This window comes from Rhamphochromis sp. 'chilingali', assembly GCF_963969265.1.
Source record: "Rhamphochromis sp. 'chilingali' genome assembly, chromosome: 9".
Classification (NCBI taxonomy): domain Eukaryota; kingdom Metazoa; phylum Chordata; class Actinopteri; order Cichliformes; family Cichlidae; genus Rhamphochromis; species Rhamphochromis sp. 'chilingali'.
The window spans coordinates 27,829,703-27,857,647 of NC_137936.1; the positions used below are offsets into that span (position 1 = coordinate 27,829,703).

Below are 27,945 nucleotides of genomic sequence, written 5' to 3' on the forward strand. Positions count from 1 at the left end.
CTTCTTGTTTGGTTCTTTGTTTTATTTTGGAACAAATTATCCTTTTGATTTGATTCCAATGTTTCTGCATCATGCATTTGGTCCTCTCAACTCCGTACCAAGTGACAGTATTTGACTGTGCATTTACCTCTGCATGTACCAATTTAACTGCATTGCATAGCAGGCTGATTTTGGATCTTATCCAATCTTGTTCATTTTCTCTGGAGTGAAAGCTTTAGTGCGGCTAAAAGTGAGCCATAGCATCTATCCCCTCCTCAGCAGGCCATAAGTGCTATAGATTTGGATATTGCTTGCATGTGCTTCTTCCGAATATAAAGCGCAGCTCCTTAGTAGCAGACAGACAGTTTTTAACAATCACCGTAGTACAAAGTAAGGATTAGAGTATAAATCTTCTTATCTGAAAAGTAACTAAATAACATTATTGTTACAACAAAACAAAAACTGAGTACTCAAATGCATTAATTGGGTTTAATATAAAAACAAACAAAAACACACAAACTGTTAGAATTTTTTTTTTTAGATTACAATTTTGTAGTCTGTAAGGTTTGATGTCTTCACTACAACTAAATCTGCAACAACAGCAGGATCTTACAACATTAGTAACTGGACAGCATATAGAATAAAGTGTACCACGCACATATGTTAGACACCAAAAAAGGAAAGTGGGAAAGAAATCATAAAAATGAAAAGAAAACGTAAATAGTGAGATAGTAACAAACAAGAATACAAAATAATACATTCACTGCACAATCTCAAACACAGCAGAAATCATTTTATCCAGCATTCCTTATTTACCCTGCTGTCTAAACTGATTCCACAGCTCTGTTATTTGTCAACTATTTAACAGTCCTGATACTCAGCATGTGTTTGTGCAAAATAAAGATGGATTGAAATGTAAATTATGTCAGTGGCCTATTCAGCCAAACTGTCTGATGACACGTGGCTAATGACTTGTAAACTTAAGAGTTTTGACAGCTTAAGAGTATGCATGTGTACTGTGGTGCGATTTTATGCATGCAAGCGCGTGCGCAAACACACACACACGCTCAAACATTAAAATTAAGTTTAATGTATCTATGAATCAAATCTTTAAATAAATTACATTAATAAAGAAGATATACAAAGTCATAAAAAGTGGTATCACTGTATACAGCTACAGAGATCAACAGCACCATGTTAATGATGACATTAACCTTGTCACTAAACCTGCCTTTCTATAATGCTGTTATGTGACGGCTGTGTGCAGGCAGGAAAAGGACCCAAAGTGCAGACTCCGGAGACAGAAAGTAACTCAAAACAGCTTTAATGCTGAACTCAAAGTAACAAACCTCCAAAGTACAAACAATAACACAGGCAGGGAAAAAACAAAACACACAGCATAAGTGAGGGTAGATAAGAGTAGATCACGACACTGACAAACTGAAACACAGGGCTTAAATACACAGAGGGAGCAATCAGGGAATGGGCAACAGGAGGGAGACACAGCTGGGGCAAATCAGGCCTAACGAGACAAAGGAAGCAAAACCAGACACATTAACATGAGACATGGACTTTCAAAGAAAACAGGAAACACATAACACAGACTGAACAAAAGACACAGACTCACATGCAGGCACTACAACAGAGGGAACAGAGACGTGGGACCAGGGCAGACACAGACACTGACTGGACACGGGGATATAGCGGACAGGGGAGACAGCAACTAAGGATTACACAGAGACAAACCATAAGACAAAAACCCAAAGACTAGAAATTATAAATAATATAATAAACTCAAAAACCCTGGGTCAACGACCCGGGCATCCTAACAAATGCAGCATTCCTGGTAATGACCTGTTAATTACCCTTTTCTGTGTATGTGTCCTAGATCTATCTAACTCTTTCATCTGTCAGCTTTTTAAGTTTGAGGTACCACAAGAGAATAATTCCATTGTGGAAAAAATTGATTCTACTGCATTTTGCCAAAATGTTTTATTTTATAGAGAATTTAGAGACAAATTGAAGACATTATTCTTCACTGCCTACACCAAGCCAATTTACACATTTTACAAGATTAAAATTGAGTTTACTAAAAACATCAATCCGTATAAGAGATTTCTTTTAATACTGAAAGTGGAGTTTGAATTTATTTTTAAATTTTATTCTTTTTTTTTCTTTTTCTTTTTTCTTTTTTCTTAAAAAAAAAAAAAGAGGTTATTTTGCAGGACTTTAAAGGAATGAGCCCCTTAATAAGGGTTATCATCTACATCAACCTTCCTTTCTCTTCCCCTCCTCCTGACAATCCTTGTCTTCACAGATCATTAAAGGAATGCATTAAAGCGTGGGCTGATAGATGGATAGGTGGAATGTTGAGTGAACATGAACACACACCAGTGAGCACGCCTCCTCTTCTAAGATATAATTTCTCTGACACAGCAGGTGGGATACCTAGATTTTGTGTTTGTGTATGTTTTTAAATGGGAAGATCATTTTTTCATGTTCTGTTTATATGTGTTTGTATTTGCTTAGTTGTGTCATTTGCATTTAAAATTGGATTTTCCTTATTTGCCATTGCTTTATTTGCATTTACATTTTTTTTATTGTTTATCTCTGTTTTTTCATGTTAATTTACCTTCTGAGTATACTCAGAAGGTAAATTAAATTAACATATCCTGCTTTTTCTTGTCTGCAAAATAAAACATAGATTGGGCTATGTATTTGACTTTCCAGTAGGATGATAGGTCGATTGACCAAACAATGTAATAATATTGGAAGACTGGAGTTGGATTTCAAGTTAAAGTCCTAAATTGACTGAAAAAAGTCACTTTCCAGATGCAGAACTTTCATGTCATCAGATTAAACTATGTAGATAGTAAATTACAGACTATACGTTTCAGTAAAAGGACTAGATGTTACAATACCTGATAATGCATTGCTTTAAATGGAGAAAATCTTGAGGGATGGCTGTTATGAGGAAACCCAGCCCACAAACTTTATCAGCGGCACACATCATTGTGTGCCTCAACTTTCGGTCTTTTACCCATTATTCTGCCATTATTTCTTCCTTGGTTAGGATTAGGGATTAGAGATCTGATCTAGATTATCATATTAAAATTTGGGACAAGTTGAAGGGGGGTGCCTGATCTGGCTTTCCACACCTTCCTTCACGATCGGGCTGTATGCTCTACCTCCCCAATACCTCCCAGAAAAGGGAAGAAGTGCAGAGGGAAGAAGAGCGGAACATTTTCCTTTTCTTTTCTTTCATTCCTCCTTTTGGTTTCACTACCATGAGGTTAACTGCACAGTCCCCAGGAGGCCCTGAGACAACTGTATCAGTCAACCAGCAAAATTTCTAATGTTTTGTTTTACCCTTTTGATGCCCCCTGCTGAGGCAGGCCCACAACGGGTTGATCAATCCTGGGCGTGTGTCTCGCGGTTAGCAGACTGCCTTAGCTGCCCAAGTGATGTCAGCCCTCTTTAGCCACAGTGACCTCTCAGCAGTGTTAGCTAATTCTCTTATAGCCTGCTGTTGCGCCTGTCTTCTGATCCCAATCTCTCTAAGCAGTTTTGCTCTTGTACTGGCAACAAAGCCCCTGCACCCCACTTCCACAGGCGCACCTTGATCTTCCAGCCTCTGTCCTCTGCCTCAGCTGCCAAGTTGGCATACCGCAGCTTCTTACGCTCAAATGCTTCATCCATTGCTTCCTCCCATGGTACCGTCAGCTCAATGATGTACGCGAGTTTTTGAGAGTTAGACCAAAGGATGAGGTCTGGTCGCAGAGTAGTTGTTACAATCTCTGTGGGAAAAATTTGCCTCTGATCCAAGTTCACTTGCATTTGCCAGTCCCTGGCAACTTTCAGCAGGCCCAGGTTGAGGGGCTTGTCCTCGGCTTGGGCCCTGAGCTAGAATCTAATATTGGGTGTGGCTGGCTAAGCTCTAGACTGGGAACTGCTACTGGCTGGATTGGACTGAGTTCCAATCTGGAGACTATAGGAGGGTCCTATGGCGTTATTTTTGTGCCACTATTCTGAGCGCACGTAAAAAAAAAATTGCAGGTGCAAGTGTTGCATTTTGAGGAGAAATTTATTTTGAGCTTACAAAAGCTGAATTTGAGTGAACAAAATTCATTGCTGCGTGCAAAAAACGTATTTCAGTGTTTGCGCTTATCCATATACACACACAATAGCACCCCCTCTCGCTCAGTTTTTTCATTTGCGCTTGCTCACAATGTGTTGCTTGCGCTCACAACATTCTCTGCTTCGTACACTCAACTCTCTGTACACCGTTATAAGTGTGCCACAAAACCAACCAATCACAGACTTGGTTTCAAAAATTCTGATTGGCTCTTACGGTCTCCAATCAGCTCGCTAGCTACTGCTTTCCGGAAACACTGTCCGAAATGTAGCTAAATCCAGCTAAAATCTCTTAAACCCCAATTTGCGGATAATATCTTTAATCATTTTATTTTAAAATATATTATTTTTTAAGACTATTGTTGGTGTAGTAGAATGTAGTTGCATCATACAACCATGCCAACTGACTAATTTTTCCAAATTATACTTGAGTAGCTCTCTTTTATGTCGTCGAATACTGAATAGCAGCACGAAAAGAGCATGTCCCGGCCACATGTAAGTAATATAAAATCATTTTGTTAATTATTATTCGCTTGATAACTGACATTAGCTAATTTGCAAACTATGCAAACTTGAAAAATGATGTACCTCATGTAGTTTGTTTTATGGGTTGTTTATTTTTGTCTGAGATACATCATTTCATTGTACTTGTCCATGTTCCTTGCTGCTTTTAACAGGACATACTGAGACAGCAAATGATGCATAGACTCCTCTCTAAACTGGAAGCTGCTTTAAACCAACAACCACTAAATCTGGATTATTTGGAGTTCTTGACTCGTCATGAGCTTGTTCTGTTTGAATCTTTCTCTCAGCAAATAGGCGGTCTGTCAGAGATTACAGAGGCTCTACAAAACGTTCATCATCTGGTTCACTGTGAAATTAACATCAGCTCTGTGGCCATTATTGAACTGGAAACAGAAGTTGGTCTGGGACCTGGCCACCCCAAAATCGTACTAGAGAGAGAAAGACTCAAGAATTTGTTGGACATTCAGCTGCCAGTCAGCTGCATTGCTAAATGTCTTGGTGTTTCAAGAAGAACAATCTACAGGAGGATGCAAGAATTTGACTTGTCTGTGAGAGGAACATACAGCACAATGAATGACCAAGAGCTGGACAACATCATATCGGCTATCAAAAATCAGATGCCAAATGCTGGCTATCGAATGGTTCAAGGACATTTGGTTTCTATGGGTCTCCGTGTTCAGTGGTGGAGAATGATGGCCTCCATGCATCGAGTTGATGCTGTAGGGATCTTCAAACGGATCACAGAACTAGGCTGTGTTGTGCGAAGAAGCTACTCGGTGCGAGGCCCTCTCTCCCTGGTCCACATAGACACAAATCACAAGCTAATAAGGTAAAATACCCACTTATATAGCTTTAACACAAGTTGGGCAGAAAGATGCACGTTATACTTTAAATCTGCTTTAATCAACCTTATCTGATAGGTCTTTCAGTGTATTTATAATATTTTAAAAAGCACTTGATAGAGTAATATTAAGTAAAAGGAATACAGGATGTGTAACAAAACCAGCAATATTGGTAATTGTAAATTTTCTTGAGCAGTTATTTACACTTTGTATATCGATATTTTCCATGATAACAAGCCTATCAACACATAATATGTTAAGTGCTCCAGAAAACTTAAAAAAAATCATGACAAGAGAACTAAAATATTTAGTCTCATTGAACTTATAAACATATAAAAATGTTGGTATTATTTTCAGCACACCTGACAAGTGTCCAGTTTAAGTCAGTGGCAAGTGTGCATACTGAAAAATGTATTTTCAATGTCTTACATGTTCTGCAAATCAAGCCTTAGTGAGATTGTTTTCCCTCTGAAACAGGTACAATGTTGTGATCTTTGGTGGAGTGGATGGCTACTCAAGGAAGGTAAAAGTGTAACTGTTATGTAGAATATTTGGTAGTTTTGAAATGAGAGCTTTATTAGGTTGTTTTTTTATGAACATGAATTATTCAGCAAGCCAACATAGTGGACGATTTGCAATTTTTTTTTTTTAAATTTCTAATCAGTTCTTTACCAAAAAAGGTTAAACTAAAAGGCCATTTTCATTTTTTGATAAGTACTACCAATATTGATGTATAGACTACTCAAGCTTTGAATTATGGTTATGAACATAGAACCGTACAATATTCCTTGAACACTTATTATGAAACTGCATTATTAACTGAAAAACTATACATGATCTGAAACCAGATCTTTAATTTTCCATTTGTTTTTACTGCAGGTCCTGTACTTGGATGCAGCAACTAACAACAGGGCAAAAACTGCATTCTCATTTTTCCTGAGATCAGCCCAGCTTCACGGCTTGCCATCAAGGTTTTATGCCCTGATTTAATTTATATGCTAGCAACAAGTATCATTAAAGAAAACTTTAAAAATTCCTTAAAAATGTATTTTTATCATAGGGTTAGGGCAGATCAAGGAGTAGAAAACCTGGACATTGCACATTTCATGTTTGCCACAAGAGGAACAGGGAGAGCGAGTTTCATATCTGGAAAGAGTGTCCACAATCAGAGGTTAGTCTTTTGATGTTTTTTATATTATTATTGACTGCATGGGTAGATTGTTGTAGCAGTTCTGATATTGATTTGAAGCATGAAATACCTGAAATCCAAATTCAAATGTATTTACAGAGTAGAACGACTTTGGCGTGATGTCTGGATTGCAGTCACTAGCAAGTACCATGATATTCTTCACTCACTCGAGGAGGATGGCCTGCTTGACATTTCAGATGTCATTCATCTTTTTGGTGTCCACTACATCTTTGTCCCTCGACTCCGAGCAGATCTTGTCACCTTTGTTGGAGGATGGAATAATCATCCCCTCAGGACAGAAGGTGGTCTCACTCCTGAACAGCTCTGGTGTATGGGACATCTACAAGAGCTGGACGAGGGCGAGAGACTTGAGGTACCAGCTCATAATCTGTTTTTTTTTTTTTTTTTAATTTAAATGTTGAATTTCAAAATTTTAGTTAGCAGTTAACTCTTCTCTTCTGAAATTAACAAATTAAAACACTTGCAGCACATCTGGGAGATGCTTCTGGTGATTTTATACATTCTTGCTTATCAATTACCACTAATCTAAATTACAGTAAGAAGAACATGAAAACAAAGGCATTCTTTTTAAATTGTTGTATTTTAATGGAAAAAACGCTTACACAAAATAACATTCCTCCCAAAAGTACCTATTCTGGAATAATGACCATTATATATGTTTGTGGATTTGAAGGAGCTTCGGGATCCAGGCATTGACTGGGAGAGTGCTGTACTGCAAGAAGAATCTAACAGCACAGTTGTGGTTCCTGAAGTTGAATGCCCACTGGATGAGGAAACCCTGGAGGGGCTTCAGAGAACTATTAATCCCTTGGAACATTCTGAGTCACACGGTCGTGACCTGTACATACAATTCTTGCTACAGGTGTCAAACCAACAGTGACACTTAACATGGACGTGAAAGTCAACGTTCTTTTAAGTTCTCAAATACTGGATTTCTTTGCTAAAACATTCAGATTACAAGTAGACAAGCAAACAAAGCACTTGCTTATTATCTATCAACGTAGGACCCTACACAAAGTTTTGAAGTCTTGTCATTTTCATGAAACGGCTACGAACATCTTAACAGCTAATGTTTACAAACATTTTTACTCATTTAGTTTCCAAATTACAAGACAACAATGTGTTAAACTCTGTGGAATCCACCACCATATTTAACTGCTGCACTCATTATGGTTTTAAACACTGTGTAAGTGTCCAGATGCTGCACTGGAAAAGTCACAGTACAAGTGCATGCACTCACAACTGGGTAACAAATGGAGTGATCTCCCAGCCGCTCCTTACATTCATGGTCAAACTTGCATGTTATTTTGAAATGTCTCTTTTCATCAGGAAGGATGGGAACATGGGACTGGCCGGTCATCCACTGGAGCACATGGTGGACAGCAAGAGACTCTGATTTTTCACCACCTGCACCGCCTGTGTTTCCATCTGTGATGTTTGAAAATGTTTCTGAAGTCTTTTCTAAATAAAAAGCAATCTGGATTACAATGTTTTAAATTAACAACTAAGAATACTTTCTAGTGCCCTGCATGTTAAAGCAAAAATATTTAACAGATGCATACGGTATATATACAATACTATAGGTATATACAGCTAATACTATATAGTACCTGATACTTCAATCTCCTGCAAGAAATCTTGCAAAAAATTTATGATCTTCCTCTCAGTTCTCTCCCTAGATGTCCCTTTTTCACTGAAATGTGGTTGGCAGCTCATCATAATGAAATCAGCGTCTGGCTGTAAATAAGGAAATAAAGTAGATTATATTATAGATATATTGTTCATTCAAAACTAATAAATAAATACAGGATAACTACAGTACAGATAAGTGGACTGTCTTTGGATCAGACTGAAGCTGCTATGTTAATACTTACTTTGAGGATTTTCCCAGGAACAAACAAACTGTGGCAAGCTTCAGGATTTACAGCCATCAGGTTCACAAGACCATACCGTTCCATGCCCTTTCGGAGCTGCTGTAGCATTGGAATCAGTCTTGTTGTAGAGTGTAAGACAATAGCACTTAAAAAAAACAAACAAAAAAAAAACAAAATGAAAAACTAGTTGGGGATGGGGGGGGGGGTTAATGATCTCTCTGATTTTTTCTCCCTTACCGGATCATGCTTTCCTTACTATCCATCTTTATCTGGTTTGTGTATCCACAGCTGACAATTTCATCAGCCCACATCATCAGAGACTGTATGTCTGCTGCATCTTCAACCTGGAAATGTATAATGTGAAAGAGGAAATACAGAAGGTTAAAAGTGTTTAAAAACACCATACTCATAATATATCATGTGCCAGAGCTAAACCAGGTGCTCACTTTGCGGATGAGCAGGGAAGATTCCACATCTGCAACATCCTCCTTAGACAGACAGCTGAAATCAACCTCTCCTGAGCAGAGGAAATTGTAGCACCATTCTTTGAAAAAGGCAGGAGATGGGCCTCCTTGGGCGTATTAAATGTAATACACAAAGCTCGTATGTAACCAATCTGAAGTTTTCATTATCAAGATCGGTCAGAGAATACTTCGGGTTTTTGCCCTTGTTCTCAAGTCCTTCAAAGAATCTGCTTTCAATACCTGAAATCATGTCTTTCGTACAAAAAATATCCGCATTTTTAAGTTATCCATTATTTATTGACACTAGGACAAAACAGGTAATAGGCAACTCACCACTCAAAAACTCTTTCCTAAGTGCTCCTGTATCCACGCCTGCCTCTCCAATGAAAGCCACCCTAAGAACACTGGTGGGAGATGCAGCTTTTTTTCTCTGCCACTGGAGAATGCCTCTGTCTGGAAGGTCTTCTCTGTCCACACACAACTTAAATTCTGTTGTGGTGTCGACTTGTTGTTCAAGGCAACGCAATACATCTTCCACGCTTAACAAAAACAGGGTAGAAAACATCCTAAGCTCTCAAAGAAAAATAATCATCTTTAGATTAAAAGAGGCTACCACATTAAACGTGATTAGAAATTATTGCAGCATGTTCTGTGCAACAACCTTTAACAATAATTTAAAGTAGTGTGATCATAAAATTTTTTATATGAAATTAAACCCCAGGTATTGTGTAAAAGATCTTACACATAATTTTAACAAATGGTTCTGCATAATAGTGTGTATATGAACTATAATAGAGCAAAAAGTACCTGTCTGTTGTGCATACTGACGTTTGAGCTGGTGTCCCTGTAGTTTGGTCATTTTCTTCAGGCACCATGCATTGAAAGCTGATGACAAAACAAAGTTTAAAAAAATAAAAATAAAAAATACATATGTTTGTGTGGACTGTTACTGATTAACATTTTTTCATAAACGGCTGAAAAAAGATTACCTATCCCCACACAGACTCGCATGGACTGTGATCTCATCTTCAGGAAAATCCTTAGTGCATATTGGACAAATAACCTACAATTCCAAAAATGGGTACATGTTAGGCATAGTGGGAAAAAGATCATTACCGATACAAAATTCATTGTAGTTACTATGGTTTTTAGTAATGTGCTAGGTTTACCTTGCATTTGCTTTTCACAATGCATAACTCCGATTCCTGCTGAATCAAAAAACAGTAATTGTGATACTATATTATTTAATCAAAATTGCTCATTTTGATTTCATCAAAATTGTCTCACCTCATCATCAGTCTCATCAGGAGAGAATTTTCCTTTGCACGTATTGATGTGTACTGCAAGCATCTGCAGAGGCATAACTTCATTACACTGGTAACATATCTTCTTTGGCATCTTTGAAAAGTGCTGTGAGTCGGGAGTTAGAGGAGATGTGTCTAATGTTTCCTGAGGAGGTACTATGTAAAAAGTGGATTTGCCACCTCCTGACACAGCTTTCAGTGTTTTGACAGAATATCCTTCTGTTTCAGGTGGAATTACAGTGAGCTTTCGTCGACCACTGCCACCTTTATTGACAGAAAAATAGCATAAACAATCAAGCAGCAAAAGTATCAACTACATAATCATAATGCAGTATGAGCACGCAAGAATGCCAAAAAAATACATAAAAACTGAATTAACAACAAACCTGTTGCCTTATGTAAGAGCCATCCTCCACAAAGATATTCCATTTTTGGAAAGGTTTCTTCCAGAAGTCTAGAAATCTTAGTTAAAAACACAGTTAAGCAGAATGGAACACTAAATGGACTGTGGCATATGATTCAGGCTAAATGCGTCTGCCAATGACTGATTTTAATACTGACTACACAAACTTACCTCTGCATGGTCACCATTAGGGCTGCTCGATTATGGCAAAAATGATAATCACGATTATTTTCACTGAAATTGAGATCACGATTATTTGACGATATTTATTTAACCCTTTAAGACCTACTATAGAACCAAGTCCACCAGAGCTTATATTATTTTTTTTACATGCTGTAGTGCCATTTGTGGGAGCATTTCAAGTTGCTATACATCAATACAACTGTTATAGCCCATATTTTAATAATATGTATGCATTAAGTCCATAGTAATTACATAAATTGCAAAAAAGTGCAATAAACTACAAAAAAAATTGAAAATCGCTTTTGTTTTGTTTACATATATTTCTACTTGGAGAAATTTAAGAGGCTTATCCCTCAAAACTTTAAATACAATAAAGTTGCAAAAAATAGTTTCCCACCACAGGAAATTTATTTTGAGTGTCTTCATAGTTTTATTTTGGAGATACAGCAATTTTTATATACTGCAGGAAAAACAAAAAACAATCCTATGATGCAAATTTGCAAAGAAAACAGCATGTGCATCATTTCACTGTGGGAAGTGTTACGAACAGCTGATAGGAACGGCAAAGCGTGTTTCTGGAATATTATGTTTTTGTTCCTGCAAGCGCTTTTTATGCAATTTTTGCAAAGCTATATGTGGAACGAAACCGTGACCGAGGACAAGCTGATGGCATCAGATGTAAGTACAACTCCTCCGGTTTCATATGCAAAACAAATTATTGCGCTAGCTTACACGGTTCAGGTTCTACAGGGATTTAAAAATAGTTACGCAAAACGGAGCGTGCAGCTCTGACCGGCTTTAAAGGGTTAACAATGACTTTAAAAAAATAATATAAAATAGTGTGCAACACCACTGAAGTTTTTTTTTTTTAAACTCTCTTTTCAACCAACGGCAGTCACTCTCCAAATAACTTCTGCTTAGCTTTCCGAGCTTCCCTCGGGTCCTCTTAATCAGCGGTCTCCAACCTTTTTTGCGCCACGGACCAGTTTATGCCCGACAATATTTTCACGGACCGGCCTTTAAGGTGTCGCGGATAAATTAGGGAGGGGCTAATAATCGGCTCAGTCATTTTTAATGATCGTTGAAAGCCCAGATCGTAATCGTGATTAAAATTCGATTAATTGAGCAGCCCTAGTCACCATCTTCTGGAAGAGACACTGTTTGTCTCCCCATGCCAGCTTGTAGGAGTTCAAGCTCCTCAGCTGGCAAAGGTGTGTAGGATGTGTTTTTTGACAGCAAATAAAAACTGAGGCCTGTGGTCTTACTGCCTGCCTTAACAAGCTGCTTAGTAGATGTTAAACATCTCTTTTTACCACGGCTCAAGTGTGATTTGAAATATCCTGGAAATGATCTGTGGGATGAAAATGCATGAGTTTAAAAAATGCAGTGTTGCATAACATAAGGGTTATTGTTTAATAAAGTTATTAAATATGACATCAGTCCTTAATAGCACATTTTAATTTAAAAATCAATGTTGATAAATCCACAAACCAAATAACTTTAACAGAAAAGATTGCAAAAAGTTAAAATAAAAAAAACACACAAAAAAAGCAAAAACCTTGTCATCTCTTGCTGGATAGTCAGATTTCTAGGCTCCGGCTGCCCACTCTCTGAAGGATTTGTGGATATGTTGTTAAGCAGCAAAGACACCAGATTTCTTACTGCTGACTCAACTGCACCATTACCCTAAAAAACATGATTACGATACACTGCCTCAGTAAGACAACTACGCTGGTAATTACCCATAAGGATAGCTTAAACTCTACAGCTGCATCTGTAACTACAATTTCACAGCATATTAAACAGAAAGGACAGCAAATTACTAAATTCACACAAAAAAAATTAAACTCACCTGATACTGTGGTGTAGTATTATTGGAGCCATTGTTTGATTCTGCCATCTCTTCTTTAGCTGCAGAGTAAATCAAAAATCCCTCTATCTGCAAGAAGCGAGGCTGAGTGGACAGTGTTTCCGGTGTCCGGAAAGCAGTAGCTAGCGAGCTGATTGGAGACCGTAAGAGCCAATCAGAATTTTTGAAACCAAGTCTGTGATTGGTTGGTTTTGTGGCACACTTATAACGATGTACAGAGAGTTGAGCGTACGAAGCAGAGAATGTTGTGAGCGCAAGCAACACATTGCGAGCAAGCGCAAATGAAAAAACTGAGCGAGAGGGGGTGCTATTGTGTGTGTATATGGATAAGCGCAAACACTGAAATACGTTTTTTGCACGCAGCAATGAATTTTGTTCACTCAAATTCAGCTTTTGTAAGCTCAAAATAAATTTCTCCTCAAAATGCAACACTTGCACCTGCAATTTTTTTTTACGTGCGCTCAATTTTTTTTTACGTCCGCTCAGAATAGTGGCACAAAAATAACGCCATAAGGGTCGGTACAACAATGAACTTCGATCGGGGTGCTGATACCCCGAGGACTGTGGGGATTCACCTGCCTCTGGGCTTCAATCGATTGATTTGACTTACTTCTTTAAAAGTCATTATATAAGACATTATATTAGGAAAATATGATTCTTCAGTCCATGCCAACTTCTCTCACTGCTCCGTGGTCTAGTTCTAATACTCACAGCCCATTGTTGGTGCTTTTGGTGGTAGATAGGGGTCAGCATGTGCACCCTGACTATGACTATGCAGATAATCAGTATTATTCACGTCACCCAGAATTATGCTTGATCAGTACCCCCTCCCTTAAACCTCCCTTAATTCTGTGTCTGCCCCCAATTAGTGCAGTTCCAATTCTTTTTGCAAAGCGAGCTAGGGCATCGGTTTGGCTCACTGGGATGAGCGGGTGAACAAATGCCATATGGCCGGTGTACTGCCTGTCTTTCTCTCTCCCTCCACTTTTCTGTGTCTCTACACTGTCACTCTTGAAAAAAGGCACCCAAAAAGCAAGATATAGTGTAAATACCCCAGCTATTTACAACGCACCAATATACTTTGCATTTGCCTAGCATGTGTCTATGTATTGTAGTGTAGTACTAACAACGCAGGACACACCCCATCCAGTAGTGCAGTATGAAAGCTTTTGACATGTGGGTTCAAAACATGTTGGCTTCAAGCTGGGCATGACCTCACATATCCATTGTAACGCACACACATCCACACACACAATAAAAAGTTATTTTCTGTCTGACACAGCATGTTCTATTTACACAAATGCATGTATTCCCACACATTTGCATCACACTGAGCTTTCATATAAAACATAAACACACAATTACTGACAGGCCTCCTGTTGTTGCTCAAATTTGTTATGTTTCCTCTCTGAACTGCAGGTCTAGAATGAACACAAAAGCACACAGCAGTAGGGACAGCTTTTCATATTTGTCAGCAGTTAATACTTTGTAATTAGCTGAAGCAAAAACTGAGTTTAATTGTCTTACAATATAATAGAATGATGTTTGTGCTAGGTTTTTCATTTTGGGCATACAGTGTGATCTCACATAAAACTGAAGCTGAGAAGCTGATATTAAGTACCCAAACATTATTGAGATGTTTTAAAATGAAGTTTTTAGTATTGTTTACATGGACAGAATCACTAAGTCACAGGTCAAACAACGATAGGTAAAGTTTATTAGGTTTGAAGCTTAATAGTTTTAAACAAGATAAGATGTATATATATCAGGAAGATGGCCACAACCGATCATGTGCTCAGCGAATAGCTCAGGCATCAGAAACCTGAGAAGGAAGAGCAGTAAGGATGGGAACCATCAGAGCCAGGAGCCAAATTCTACTAGTGGCTGAGGCTGGACAAAGCTAGATTGCAAGACAGCACAGAGACACTAATCATGGCAGCACAGGAATAAGCTTGATTGTTACTGTAGACTGCACTGCATAGCAATAAGCTTATGGTCTTTTCCCTGGGAGTAACAGCAAGTAAATTTGTAATGTTTTACAACTGTAATTAGAATTAAAATCTTAAAATATATTAAAAACATGTTTGTTCTTGCAACATGCCTCCAGTCTCGCTATTAATGAACACCTACCTCAGTCTCTTTGAAACAGCATGTGCTGTAAAACTTCAAGGTAAACGACTGACTCAGCCTTGTGACCATGTCTGAAGGGAAATGTGTGTATCTCCACTAGTGTATATGTGTGTACCTTTTTGATGGACCTGAATGTAGTATGGCAGGTGTTCCTGCCAGAGGTGCTGGAAAAGAAGGACAGATCAGAACAGCTTTCACAGAAACACCCTGAAACTTGCTTGGATATTGCAAGGCTTTGTAAGGTTTCGGGCATTTGTGTGTCTGTTGTGTCATTCATGTGCGTTATCTACGCTTAGGTGTGACGAGGACACATTCTCTTTTTCACATTCTTTCCGAGAAGCTTAATTCTACAGGGTGGGCCATTTATATGGATACACCGTAAAAAAATGGGAATGGTTGGTGATATTAAAGTCACATTAGTATATGTGAAGGGGCAAACTCCTCAAGATGGGTGGTGACCATGGTGGCCATTTAGAAGTCGGACATCTTGGATACAACTTTTGTTTTTTCAATAGGAAGAGGGCCATGTGACACATCAAACTTATTGCCCACCCTGTATTTAGACAAGAGAATAACTAAATTCTCTGGCAATGTGCATGTGTTTTTTTTTTTTGTTCTATAAATACATTTTTGGCTCCCATCAGCTTTTTTTGTAAACATGAAGTAAATGCAAATAATATTTATTCTGGGCACTGAACCCAAATGTGATATTGTGTGATCCTTTAATAATCTCAAAGGGTGATGTAGGTGTACCAAAAGGAATTATGTTACACCAAATATGAATGAGTAGGAGGTTAATTGTATATATCCTCTTCTGTGTGTCACAGTGTTAGGAATGACAGAGTTAGAGAATGAAACACACAAGGAGGTCCAGATTATGCTGGCTCTTGTAAAAGTGTACTGAAAAGAAAATGCATCTAGCACGAAATATGTAAAGCAAAGGAGCTGAGCTGGAATCTTTCAAGAGCTTTCGGGAGCTTGTAGGCAGCCATCTATTTAGATTAAAAGAGGAAATGTAATTAGCACAAAAAACTAGGAAAGATAAGGAAATTTATGTTTGGTCAATTATCTATTTGTTGTAAAGATGCATCTTGGCAATAAATCTTATTCTGTGGGAGAGACTGTTCATTTCTTCTTAAGTGGTGCCACATTTGTAATGAAAATGTATTTGTTAGTTGAGTAGCAAAGTTGAGCATGTAGGTTGCACTAATCTCCTCTGCCAAGGCCAAACAGCTTCTGCTGTTGACTCTTATTTTCAGCTTCTGCAGCTGATTACCAGCACCTGCACTGACATAGACAGACAATCTGGAACAGACTGGACTGAAAGGATGCCTATCATATCTGCCCTTCACTGGCAGGCCCACTTGCATTGGTGTTGGCAACATGTGCACTGGGACCTGAACATGTGGACGAATGTTATGGGTTATACTTGTGTACTGAAAAGCCATGCGACAAGCAGGATTAGGACCCAGAATTCAGGACTTGGGAAGCAAAGCTGGCCTTAAAATGAAGCTTTTGTCGCTGGCAACTTACAGGTTAAGGAAAATAAACATACCAAATCCCACCGGGTGGGGTGAGAGGGAGATTTTTTTTTTAGTAAGCTGTATGCCAGGAGTGAGCTAGACATTGACTCACTGATCCACCAGGATCTACATTGAGGCCACTGAGACACTGTCATTCGGAGTAGATATGTGCGGTCAAATGATTACATTTTGTGTGTAAAAACAAAACAAAATTTAAGCCATCAATACATATGCTCAACCAGCTGAAATAATGAGCTGATTTTTGTAAAACAAAACTTGTTGTTAGTGCTTGTGTAATGTGTGTCTGGTGGAGTGACCACTGGAGATTATATATGTTAATTAAATAAATAGTCCCCTAACACCATTATACAATTGCTCTCATGTGACAAAAAAGTTAATGCATTAATAATGCATGATGTCCGATAATGTAGCAATAAGGCCAAACAGGCTCTTGCATGTGCAGACTGGTGTCACAATACACAAATGCATTGATTTAGTCCAGGGACACACATGCCTAAACCACATTTGCCATTTATTTTGATACAAATTCACTCACTTTGTCACTATTTTGAGTCATCTCATGTCAGGACACAGAGAGACAGAAGTAAATGTTTTTACAGAACTTACTAAGCAAAAATTGTATTTATTTACTGTAAAGTACACGACACACACGGTGATTGTGCTCACGAGTATTGTGTTTTATTGACAGTTCTGGATTCAAGGGAAACAGTCCGTTCCAGTCCAGCTCTTTCTCTCCCCGCTCGACTCGGCCTTCACTAGAAAGAAACGGAAAGAGACACTGTCATCAGTCAGTCGCCACCACCTGTGGCTCACTTGCCTCCCGGTATCGCCCCCTTGAGCTCACTGCACCACTCCTCCCCTGCAGCTAAGCCAGGACCCACACCTCTGCCACATTTACCTTTACATGTGTCCCCAAGTTCAATATAACAACAACAAACACAATGGATGCCCATTTTACAGAAGCCACTTCAGCTGCAGCCCAGAGGCTCATTTACAAAGGCCAAACCTGCGCCGTCCTTCAAAAAACCCTTCTTTTGAGTAATCACATATTATGATGTCATCATATTGCTTGGTAACCACCTAATAACAGGCTAAAATCACCAAGTGGTGTATTTACCTATAACACCTTAGAAAATCATTGTAACATATTATTTCATGACAGTAACATTTAATTTATAGTCACAAAATGTCCAAATATTATTTGAATTAATATGCTAAATGCAAAATATTTGAATTTTGAATTTAATTTGAAATAAAACTGGCTTTCAAAATTTATGTAACAATATCTTGTAATTGACAGTATAAGAGGGCTTTCTCAGGTCTCAAAATACTCCTCCTACTACTTTAATATGATCTAGATATCCCTTAATAATTTCTGTAAGATAATATGTTGCCATTTATGTTTAGTCATATAAATAGCCTAAACATTGCATATTAAGCTAAATTGTTTTGGCTTAATAAGCAATGCACAAGGCTGTCTGAAAGCTGATGAGGAGGTGACTTTAGTTTGACTGTTCTGTCTGGATCTGGAAGGACATACTGTCATACCCAATGATACCAAAATAAGTTTGGTCTTTTCACTTTTAGAAAAATGGACTGACCAGTGACTGACTAGGCATATTTCATATGCATGTAAAAAAAATATGTATACAAAAAACACATTGTATTGATTGAGGGACTCAGCCATAAACACAGTGTTTCTTTAATTTCCTTCTTCTGTCATCATCCACCCCTCTTCCAACCCAACATGTAAATGTGTCCATAATGTCTGTTTAAACGCTTTTCTGTGATTATTTTCCTGCTGGCTTAAAATAAAATGTCTCCCTCTCCTGTAACTGCAACTTACTGCAACTTCTGCATGTTTGGAGCGATGTGTCCAATGCACACTTTGCCGTGTTTTCGGGTTGCCTCCTCGGCTACTATAAACTGTCTTCAGTTATGTAATCAATCACCCCATTATATACTGTTTATACTATACTATACTATACTACCCTGCTTCCCTTTATTGCCTGCCACATTGTCTGTTTTATTTTCTTGGTTTTCCATTGTTTCCTCATTACATTCCTTCTCTGTGGCTTTTTGCCTGTTTTGAGATTTTTGCCTCCAGCTTCATTTTATTTCATTCTTTCTTTTTCACAAAGACAGACTTCCAGCAAATAACTTCTCATCTTATGCTATAGTTTAGGGATTTGATTTTTTACTGTCTCTATTCCATGTTCTTCCATGTAAACCCCTGTACATGTAGATATGTTGTTACTTATATCTCTGTAGACTGTAGTAATTGTTTGTCTATAACCATACACACATACACACACGCATGCACGTAAACTTTCACCAATAACACCTGTTCGAGCAGTTTAAGCTTTCCATCTGTGCCTTTTTCCTTCTTTCCCTCCTGTACCTGATTCTTGCAGTGTAGACATCATCCAGGCAGTCTGGAGGATGCAAAGGTTGGTGCCCACCTGGCTCGGTGCCTTGTGACTATTGAATACATACATTGTCTGACAGAACCTTGGCTGGCAATGTGCATGTGTTTTTATGTCCATGCCAGCCTGAAAGCCTAACAGGCAGGATGGAGAAAGACCTCTGACAGTGATCGGACACTTCTCAACAATTTGTACAATACACACACACTCATATGGCCTTGTGGGTTTCATGTTTTTGTTACTCCTACAAACACTTGTCGATTGCGCCAAATTTCCCCACAAAGTCTAAGCTTATGTGGGTATTTGCAGGGTAGAAAGACAAATTTATGTCTATTATATTTGTGAGGCCTATGACCAGTGTACATGTGTGGTGGTGCACATCCATTAACAATGGTGGATACAGGGCATAAAGCTGTGTTTCTGTTGAGAACTCAGCAAAAGTAATTAATTATCATTTAGGGTCTGAGGGCCCAGAAATTTCTAATTAAAAAAAAACAAACATGGAATAATCACACTTTACAATATCTAGTTTAATGGAAACTTTACAAGCCCATTAACAATACAATGAGCACCATCTAATTTTCTCCTTGAGTCTTTTTTTAAATTTTCCCTTTCCAACTTGCTTTTATCTCTCAGCCCCTTTCAGCCCAAGGCTACAACAGTATGTAAGCAACCCTGACTGAAAAACCAAAGGGTGGAAACTTTTACAAAATGCTATTTTTCATGAAAAATGTGTTGTGTGTATGGCTGAACATTAATGACCTGTATCTGTAGACTCAATATCTTTGTCACTCAAACTCTGTGATGAGTCAAGAAACAAGTTGTAAAATTGAAGTTTATAGTTGGTTAATTTCCTTAGAGTCTTGAATATAATAATAAATAAATTCCAGTGACAAACTCTTCTGTTGGATTGTTCAGCAACATGTTTAAAGCCTAAAGCAATAATGGACAGTGGTGCTTGTCTGTATATCTGTGTGTTTTAACAGTGGTTGTCATTATGCTTACCAGCTATAATGTGTATGCTCAGTATCTTATTTTAGCACGTTTAGAGGTAAATACTTGCAATTTAATGATATGTTTTCTTAAGGACAAAGTGCAGTTTTGGCTTAAAAGTTAGAGTATTTCAAAAATGACAGTGCATCCTTAGGACACTGAAACTCACATTTATTCCATCTGATCTAAACTAGAAGCTGATTCAGTTCAGCATGACTCATTCTCTTGAGCTCATGACCCAAAATACCTTTGCAATCCCACCTAATACTGAATGTTTAACAAATCATGGGAGTTCTATTTATGGTTATGATAGCACCACAAAAATCATATGGAGTTTAAACCAGGATCCAACAATAGGTTGTCCCGTTCTTCATCCTGGAGTGTGCTTACATGGAAAACCAGAGAGAGACAGAACAGCAAAACAAAGAAAGTAGCTATCAGTGATAACACATGCAACGTGACACTCATAAGGAACTGGGGTGGGTGTGGATTGCAAATCAGCTTGCAAATGTGGAGCAATTTCAGTCAATCTAAACAAGTTAAAGTGCATATCCTATGTTACATTTGCCATCTGTTGGCAGTGATACCAGCTCAGGATTTCCAGGATTACAGACTGAGGTCAGTTTTTGCTAGGAAAACATGGAAATAGGTAAATTCCAAAAATTGGAATTGTAATAACCTTGAATATCTGTATTTAGTATGACTGCCTTTATTCTTCAACAGCCTGAACTCTCTTAGGGAAGCTTTCTTCTTTCAATTTATTTAAGTAATCAATGATGTTGAGACCATGACTAATAGTGTTCCATTTTATGTTTTTCTATCCAGATATACACCGGAAGTTTGTATAATCTGACTGTACTTTTCTGTTTTCATTAATTAGTTCATCAATTTAGACATGATCCCGAACACTGGTAAAACTACCCCCCAACCATGACAGAGTCTGCACTGTGTTTTAGAGATGGTGCTGATAATGAAAAGATAGAATTTACTATTCTTTTTCTAAATTGCTTTACTCCAATATCCTGCATTTAAAAGTTCTTTGTGGAGATTCCCCTTTTAACCCTTTATAAAACCATGTGCATTATTATAAGATCATAGGTTACTCACAGGTTACTCACAGGTTACTCTCAAAAATAACAGATCCTTGGGTCCTAGACAGACAGGAATACAAACTTAAAACCTAAATTATAAGCATGCTTTGAAATGTTTTCCAGAGAAAACATCATGCAACCTGGGACGTTGCCCCTCAAAAGAACATATATAATCACCTTGTCAACATAAACATAAACATACAGATAATGCAAATATCAACATAGTTGAATTTTACAGGAACGCACACAAACACATGCACACACATTGTGAGTGGTAGGGTGCCTCATTATTCCTGGTTATTAAAGTGTAAAAGATTTTCATTAGTGCTGACAAGCCAGCTGGCTGAGGAAATAGCTGACTGACAAGAGGTCAGACAGGAAGAGGAGAATGGATGATACAGGGATTAGGGGAGTAGAGGGAGAAGAACAAACACAAAGAGGTAAGTTTGTTTATGATGGGGATGCAGAGAAGGATACATCCATAAAAAGTCATGAGATTGAGTGAATGATGAAAAGAGAGAGAAAAGGTGATAAAAGTGAGACCGAACAGAAAGAAATTCAAGCTTGCTTAAACTATAAGTTAAAGAAGAGTCTTTTAAAGTCTTTGAATAAGCCAGACTCCAAAAGTCATCACAAATTGAACACCATAGAAGACCTGAAAGATTCAGTCAAACCACTTTTTGTTTTTTTAAAACCAATCTTTAAAAATAAATAAATAAATAAATAAAATAACCAAACAAACAATACGACATTAACAATATGAAATGACCCACTGCACTAAGTGAGAGACAAGGTATAAAACATTACATTAACACATAGAATGATTGAATGAATGGTTGGACAGACTGGTGAAAGCACAGTACGTGTTTTTAAAACTCAGTATTATATTGAGAATGAATAAAAGAATGTTAAACCTTTTCTGTTATTGTTATTTTTCTCCATTTGTGGCACTTTGGACATAGTGTGATGACAGCTCAATACATACCATGAGCTGTTCTTCATTTCTTCTTATTTAGTTAAATAATTTAAATAATTTCTATTCCCAATGCTTTTATCTAACAATCACTATCCAAAAAAGTGACATGGCAGTGCCTTATCACATTCTATTCAGTATTTTCAATACTTTCCATGCTGCACCACACAATGAATGTAATGAATTTAATGAGTTTATAAGAAATATATCAGTCCCAAAGTATTCAGAGATTACATTAATTATAATGGATGTAATTTGCCTTGCAACAAATAAGTCATCCCTTGTCTAAAATTAATATTGACTCAGAGTTTTTCTTTTTGGTCATCTAACATTAATGTATTAAGTATAGTACATTTTAAAATGAAATGAACAACATGCGTCTTTGTTACTGGCATTCAGGGTTGACACTTTTCAGTTTGCCAAGGCACACTAAGAGACAGTGTGTGTATACACATGTGTATCATTGGGTATGACAGTATGTCCTTCCAGATCCAGACAGAACAGTCAAACTAAAGTCACCTCCTCATCAGCTTTCAGACAGCCTTGTGCATGTGTATGTGTGCGTGTGTTTGCTTAAACATTTGTAAAAGGTTTTGTGTAAGTTTATGTGAGTATGTGTTTCCCACATCATATACAGAATGACATTATGTGCACTGCGGTGCACAAGCTCACACATCTGAGGTTGCAGCGAGAGTTGCAAAAAGCTGCAATCAATGTTAAAGTGGAAAACATAATCAAGAAACGGGAAAATTAAAGCAAATATTATAAACCCAGTTTGCAGCTACTGTGGCATCCACACAAATATTGACTTGCAGAAATATTTTCTGGGACTTTGAATCCAGGCAGAAGAGGACATACCGTAATGTGAATTTAACCACGCAAGTTTTCAAGAGATTTGTCTCTCTCTCGTCTCCAATACAGTTTTTGGCCTAAGCTTGTTTCTCTGTTTTGATCTGTGGAATTACTTTATCTATATTTAATGGCCAGTGTTTCTCTGCTATGTTCTGGATGCTCCAGCTTCCTCCTACAGTTGAAAGACATTTAGGTTAGGTTAACTGGTGTGAATATGAGTCTGAATGGTTATGCATGTTAGTTCTGTGGAAGACTGGTGACATATCCAGGGTGTAGGCTGTGTCTTGTCCCATGACAGCTGGGCTATGTCTTATAAATTTTGTTGGTTTTCTGGTTAGTTTGCTTTTCACAGTTTTTATAGTGGTCTAGTTTGAATTACTATTGTTAGACTAAGTTTTCTTATTGTTTGTTTCTAATTATGCTAACATTCCGAGTTCTTTTTTTCTGTTGAATTATAATTATGGGTTAGTTTTGGAGTTTGATTAAAACCAGCATTGAAAGTCCACAATCCAGTGAACTCCTTGTAGTGTGCCTAGTGCCAGTTCCAAAGCCTGATAAATGGGGAAGGGTTGCATCAGGGAGGGCATATTGCATTGAAAATTTTCCAAATCAAACATGCAGATAACCAGTAAGATTTCTCTAATAACTGGGTCAGGGCTCAGGTTAACATCAACATTGTCCCTCAGGGTGGTAGTGGAAACTGTGCTACTGTTAGTCAAAGACAAAGAGGAGAGGGGGAATTCGTGGACTTATAGTGTAGGAACTATGACTGGTAAATTAAGAAAGCTGACTGAAATGATTGAGAGAAGGAAAGTGGAAGACCAGGTGGAAGAGAAGCAAGTATGGCAGCATCAAAGGTGGATTTGAAGTTTGGAGCTGGAAATTGAATGGGGTGATGTTTAATGTTGTCACTGCTTATACACCAGATGTTGGATGTCAGAAGAGAAAGATGAATTATGGAGTAAGTTGGATGAAGTAGAGAATGGTGGAAGTTACAGACATTAGAAGGCTAGGGCAGGGGAGGTAGGGAAGTTAGATGACTGAGAAAGTACAACTAAAGAAGTGAAGGAAACTATCAAGGAGGTATTTGGTTAATCCTTTGGAAAGAGGAATGAAGGGTAGGTCACTTGGTGGTGGAATGAGCAAGTACAGAAAAGTATTTAAAGATGGTGACAAAGAAAAAATGCAATAGCACGGGAGATAAAGATAGTAGATAGGACTACTGGAAAGTTAGGTGTACTACAAAGGAAGAGGAAAGAAAACGGTTATGACGAGTTGAATTTGAGGCACTAAGGACTGACAAAAAGACTTGCTTTAATTGGCTAGACAGAGAGGTCAAGCTTGAAAGGATGTGCAGCAGGTTATGGTGATTGTGGAGAAAGCGAACTATTAATAGAGAAAAATATAAACACAAGTGAAAACAACATGTTGAGAAGGTGGAAGCAGTACTTTGAAGAGCAGTTGAATAACAAAAATATGAGAGATCAGAATCAGAATACTTTATAATTACACATACTAGAATCCCCCACCCCCTACACACACACACACACACACACACTCACACACACACACACACACACACACACACACACACACACACACACACACACACACACACACACACACACACACACGTCCTTCACTTTTGCTCATCCATTATTTAAAACAAATATCTCCCATTCAGCAGTGTAGAGGTATGGGGTAGAGACACTGAGACTGAACACTCTAATTAGCACAGTGAATGGTAAGCTTGTTTTTGGAAGAAGAAGACAGTGGAACACTGAGAGTTTTGACATATTCAGCTGGGAGACAAAACAAAGACAGAAACATTGCTTGGAAGAAAAAAACGCAAGGAGAAACCAAAGTTCAGTTTATAGTCTTTGGATGTTTTTCAATAATTGCTTCCAATATATTACAGACATTAGAGCATGGAATAGGCACTGAAGGTACTATGCTGCAGTGGTTTAAATCATATCTATCTACATGACAACAATTTATTCATACTGTGTAAATGTGGCGTATTCCTCATATTCTCATGTTAATTATGGAGTTCCACAGGGTTCTGTGCTAGAACTTATTCTGTTTACATTATGCTTCTCTTACCAACCAGATTGGATTCGGGAGATAGACACCCACTCTACTTTTAATATTACACATGGAGTGTTTCTTCTTCACTCATCTTTTTTCCCTCACTATGTTATCATACACTACTCTGCAGTCAGATAGAAAAAATCAGATATTTGTTTAAATTGAAACTTGGAAAAAAGTAAATAAACAACGAAAAAAGTGAAAATTCACAAAACTTAGATTTCTAAGGTGGACAGTGCAATTTATGTGAGTGCGTGCTTCTCTGTGTGTAATTGTACAGCTTGTGGGAATCACATATAATGAATGGGGTCAGCTGTAAATGTGTGTGCATGTAGTTCTCATTATATGGTGGCTGAGAGCTGTTATGATTTACAGAGAGACAGAGAGGTTAGAGGTCACAGTATACTGCTGCTCTGACCCTGAGAAACACTGCCAGCAAGAAGTGCTGTTTGCACACACAGACACACAGATGAAGATGTGTGTTGTGTGAGTAACATCTGTAAAAACACAAGTAAAGAAAAACATCTCCACAAGATTTGTTTCTCTAACTCTGGAATGGCATGCCGGGTGGAAAAGATGTTAGGCTTCTGTGTACAAGTGCGTATGAGTATGTGTAACTTTGCTTACTGTGTATTTGTGCTACATGGACATAATTAGCTTAGTAAAAAGGCAGAAGACAGCAAAGTTTGTGCCCCTCACCTTTACCACTTTCAGTAATATAATTAATTCAGGATGAGGAGTTATTCCTATGTTTACTTGTGTTGCTGATGTTGTACGGGCATAATCGCATTATGGCAACTTTTTTCCCTTTAAAGTAACTTATGTTGTTTAGGGAAGGCATATGAAGCAATTTAACGTTGCATTTTAATTTAAACTAAGGTCATTTTTCTCTCTCCAGAAGTATTTGCTAAGAAATTTTCTTTGTCCTCCTCTACTTGCCTGAGAATCTTTTTAACCCTCTTTGGGACTCCATGATTAAGTGTTTGCAGTTGCCTCACCCACCAGTGAAAGCGATGGCTTTCTTTAATATTCCACACTGCAACAGCAGTAGTCTCTATACTGTTGTCTCAGTGTTAAAAGATGTTTTTTATATAACAGTTTAGGGACATGGAATAGTCTCTTGAGGTTAGTAGAGATTAAAACACTGGGTTTGCCCTGCTCCGCATGAGACGTTTGCCTGCTCAATTCAATTCAATTCAATTTTATTTATATAGCGCCAAATCACAACAAAAGTTGCCTCAAGGCGCTTCATAGATACAGAGAAAAACCCAACAATCATATGACCCCCTATGAGCAAGCACTTTGGCGACAGTGGGAAGGAAAAACTCCATTTTAACAGGAAGAAACCTCCGGCAGAACCAGGCTCAGGGAGGGGCGGCCATCTGCTGCGACCGGTTGGGGTGAGAGAAGGAAGACAGGATAAAGACATGCTGTGGAAGAGAGACAGATGTTAATAACAGATATGATTCAATGCAGAGAGGTCTGTTAACACATAGTGAGTGAGAAAGGTGACTGGAAAGGAAAAACTCAATGCTTCATGGGAATCCCCGGCAGCCTACACCTATTGCAGCATAACAAAGGGAGGATTCAGGGTCACCTGGTCCAGCCCTAACTATATGCTTTAGCAAAAAGGAAAGTTTTATGTTTCTATGCCATATGTTAAAACAAGATCTACGTAGAGTGTGATTAAAGTGGTGGGTGGGTTCTTTTACATTTTCTGCGAAGCCAGTTGAGTCTAATAACAGATTAAATGCCATGTTGAGGCTGTCATTTTTAGCATCTACATGGATGTTAAAATCACCCACAATAATTATTTTATCACCAACTCAGGTTAATGCATAATATTTCTTTGTTGTTGGAATGAGCATTTATAGATAGTGTTATCAATCTTAAAACAAGGCTTTTGTTAAAAGAACAATTGCTACAGTGTTCTGTTAATATCATAGAACAGCCTATGTCACATTCTGGAAGACATGTCTATGCAGTTTCATATTTAATAATTTTTTGCGTCATATTTTATATTGTTATATCACACACCGGGTCGGGTACGAGTTCCTGCCCCAAGTGGAGGAGTTTAAGTATCTCAAGGTCTTGTTCGCGATAGGTAATAGGAGAAGGGAACTGGAGATCGACAGACGGATTGGTGCTGCGGCCGCAGTGATGCGCACCCTGCAACGGTCCGTCATGATGAAGAGAGAGCTGAGTGTAAAAGCGAAGCTCTCAATTTACCGGTCGATCTATGTCCCTACCCTCACCTATATCCACAAGCTGTGGGTAGTGACCGAAAGAACGAGATCACGGATACAAGTGGCGGAAATTAGCTTCCTCTGAAGGGTGGCTGGATTCTCCCTTAGAGATAGGGTGAGAAGTTCAGCCATCCAGGAGGGGCTCAGAGTAGAGCCGCTGCTCCTCCATATCGAAAGGAGCCAGCTGAGGTGGTTCGGGCATCTGACAAGGATGCCTCCTGGGTGAGGTGTTCCAGAGATTATAGCTCTCGGCTGGCCTGGGAACACCTTGGTGTTCCCCCGGATAAGCTAGAGGCGGTGGCTGGGGAGAGGGAGGTCTGGGCTTCTCTGCTCAGGCTGCTGCCCCCGCGACCCGGCCCTGGATAAAGCGGAAGAAGATGGATGGATGGATGGATGGATGGATGGATATCACACACGGCTACTCAAATAGGGAATGTGGGATTAGATGATGGAGGTCAGCTTTGTGGGTCAGCCTCACCTTACACCATACCCTGAACCCACTGCTCCCCTGCAGCTGAGCCGCAAATCACACCCCTGGCACCCGAGGAGAGGAAATCAGCCACAACAGGGCTCTAGACTAACTTTTTGACATGGGCGCACCGGTACGCCTAACTTTAAAAATGTAGGTGTACCGGCACAAAAGTTAGGCGCACTCAAATTTTTCAACCGCATTGCTTAACACCGCAGTTTTACATGTGCACTTGCACTGTATGGAAGTAAATACAGTCAATATTGTAGAAAATGTTAAACTTAATCATCATCTTGGCCTCCTCTGACGACCTGTTTGCTGCTGTCTGCTGCTGAAAGGCCGTGG

The 27,945-nt window shown here is 38.5% G+C and overlaps 2 protein-coding genes and 1 long non-coding RNA gene across 3 annotated transcripts; 1 reads left to right on the forward strand and 2 right to left on the reverse strand.

Annotated features, from left to right (window-relative positions):
* The first annotated feature begins 4,992 nt into the window (after positions 1-4,992).
* LOC308402120 (uncharacterized protein) lies at positions 4,993-8,294 on the forward strand. The gene is made up of 6 exons (XM_080890743.1): positions 4,993-5,467; positions 5,958-6,003; positions 6,360-6,451; positions 6,541-6,651; positions 6,769-7,042; positions 7,364-8,294. Exons 1-6 carry the CDS (start codon positions 5,166-5,168, stop codon positions 7,568-7,570), a joined length of 1,032 nt encoding a protein of 343 aa, XP_080746869.1. The 5' UTR covers positions 4,993-5,165; the 3' UTR covers positions 7,571-8,294.
* Positions 8,295-8,641: 347 nt separating this feature from the next.
* On the reverse strand, positions 8,642-9,143 carry LOC308402121. The gene is made up of 3 exons (XR_013972708.1): positions 9,011-9,143; positions 8,802-8,908; positions 8,642-8,709 (listed from the first exon to the last, which is right to left on the reverse strand). It is a non-coding gene; the product is annotated as an uncharacterized lncRNA (long non-coding RNA).
* A 2-nt stretch (positions 9,144-9,145) lies between these two features.
* LOC308402765 (uncharacterized protein) lies at positions 9,146-10,917 on the reverse strand (the record flags this gene model as incomplete). The annotated part of the gene is made up of 9 exons (XM_080891861.1): positions 10,907-10,917; positions 10,719-10,794; positions 10,316-10,596; positions 10,198-10,236; positions 10,018-10,091; positions 9,836-9,913; positions 9,362-9,567; positions 9,217-9,280; positions 9,146-9,164 (listed from the first exon to the last, which is right to left on the reverse strand). Exons 2-9 carry the CDS (start codon positions 10,759-10,761, stop codon positions 9,146-9,148), a joined length of 804 nt encoding a protein of 267 aa, XP_080747987.1. The 5' UTR covers positions 10,762-10,794; positions 10,907-10,917.
* Positions 10,918-27,945: the final 17,028 nt, after the last annotated feature.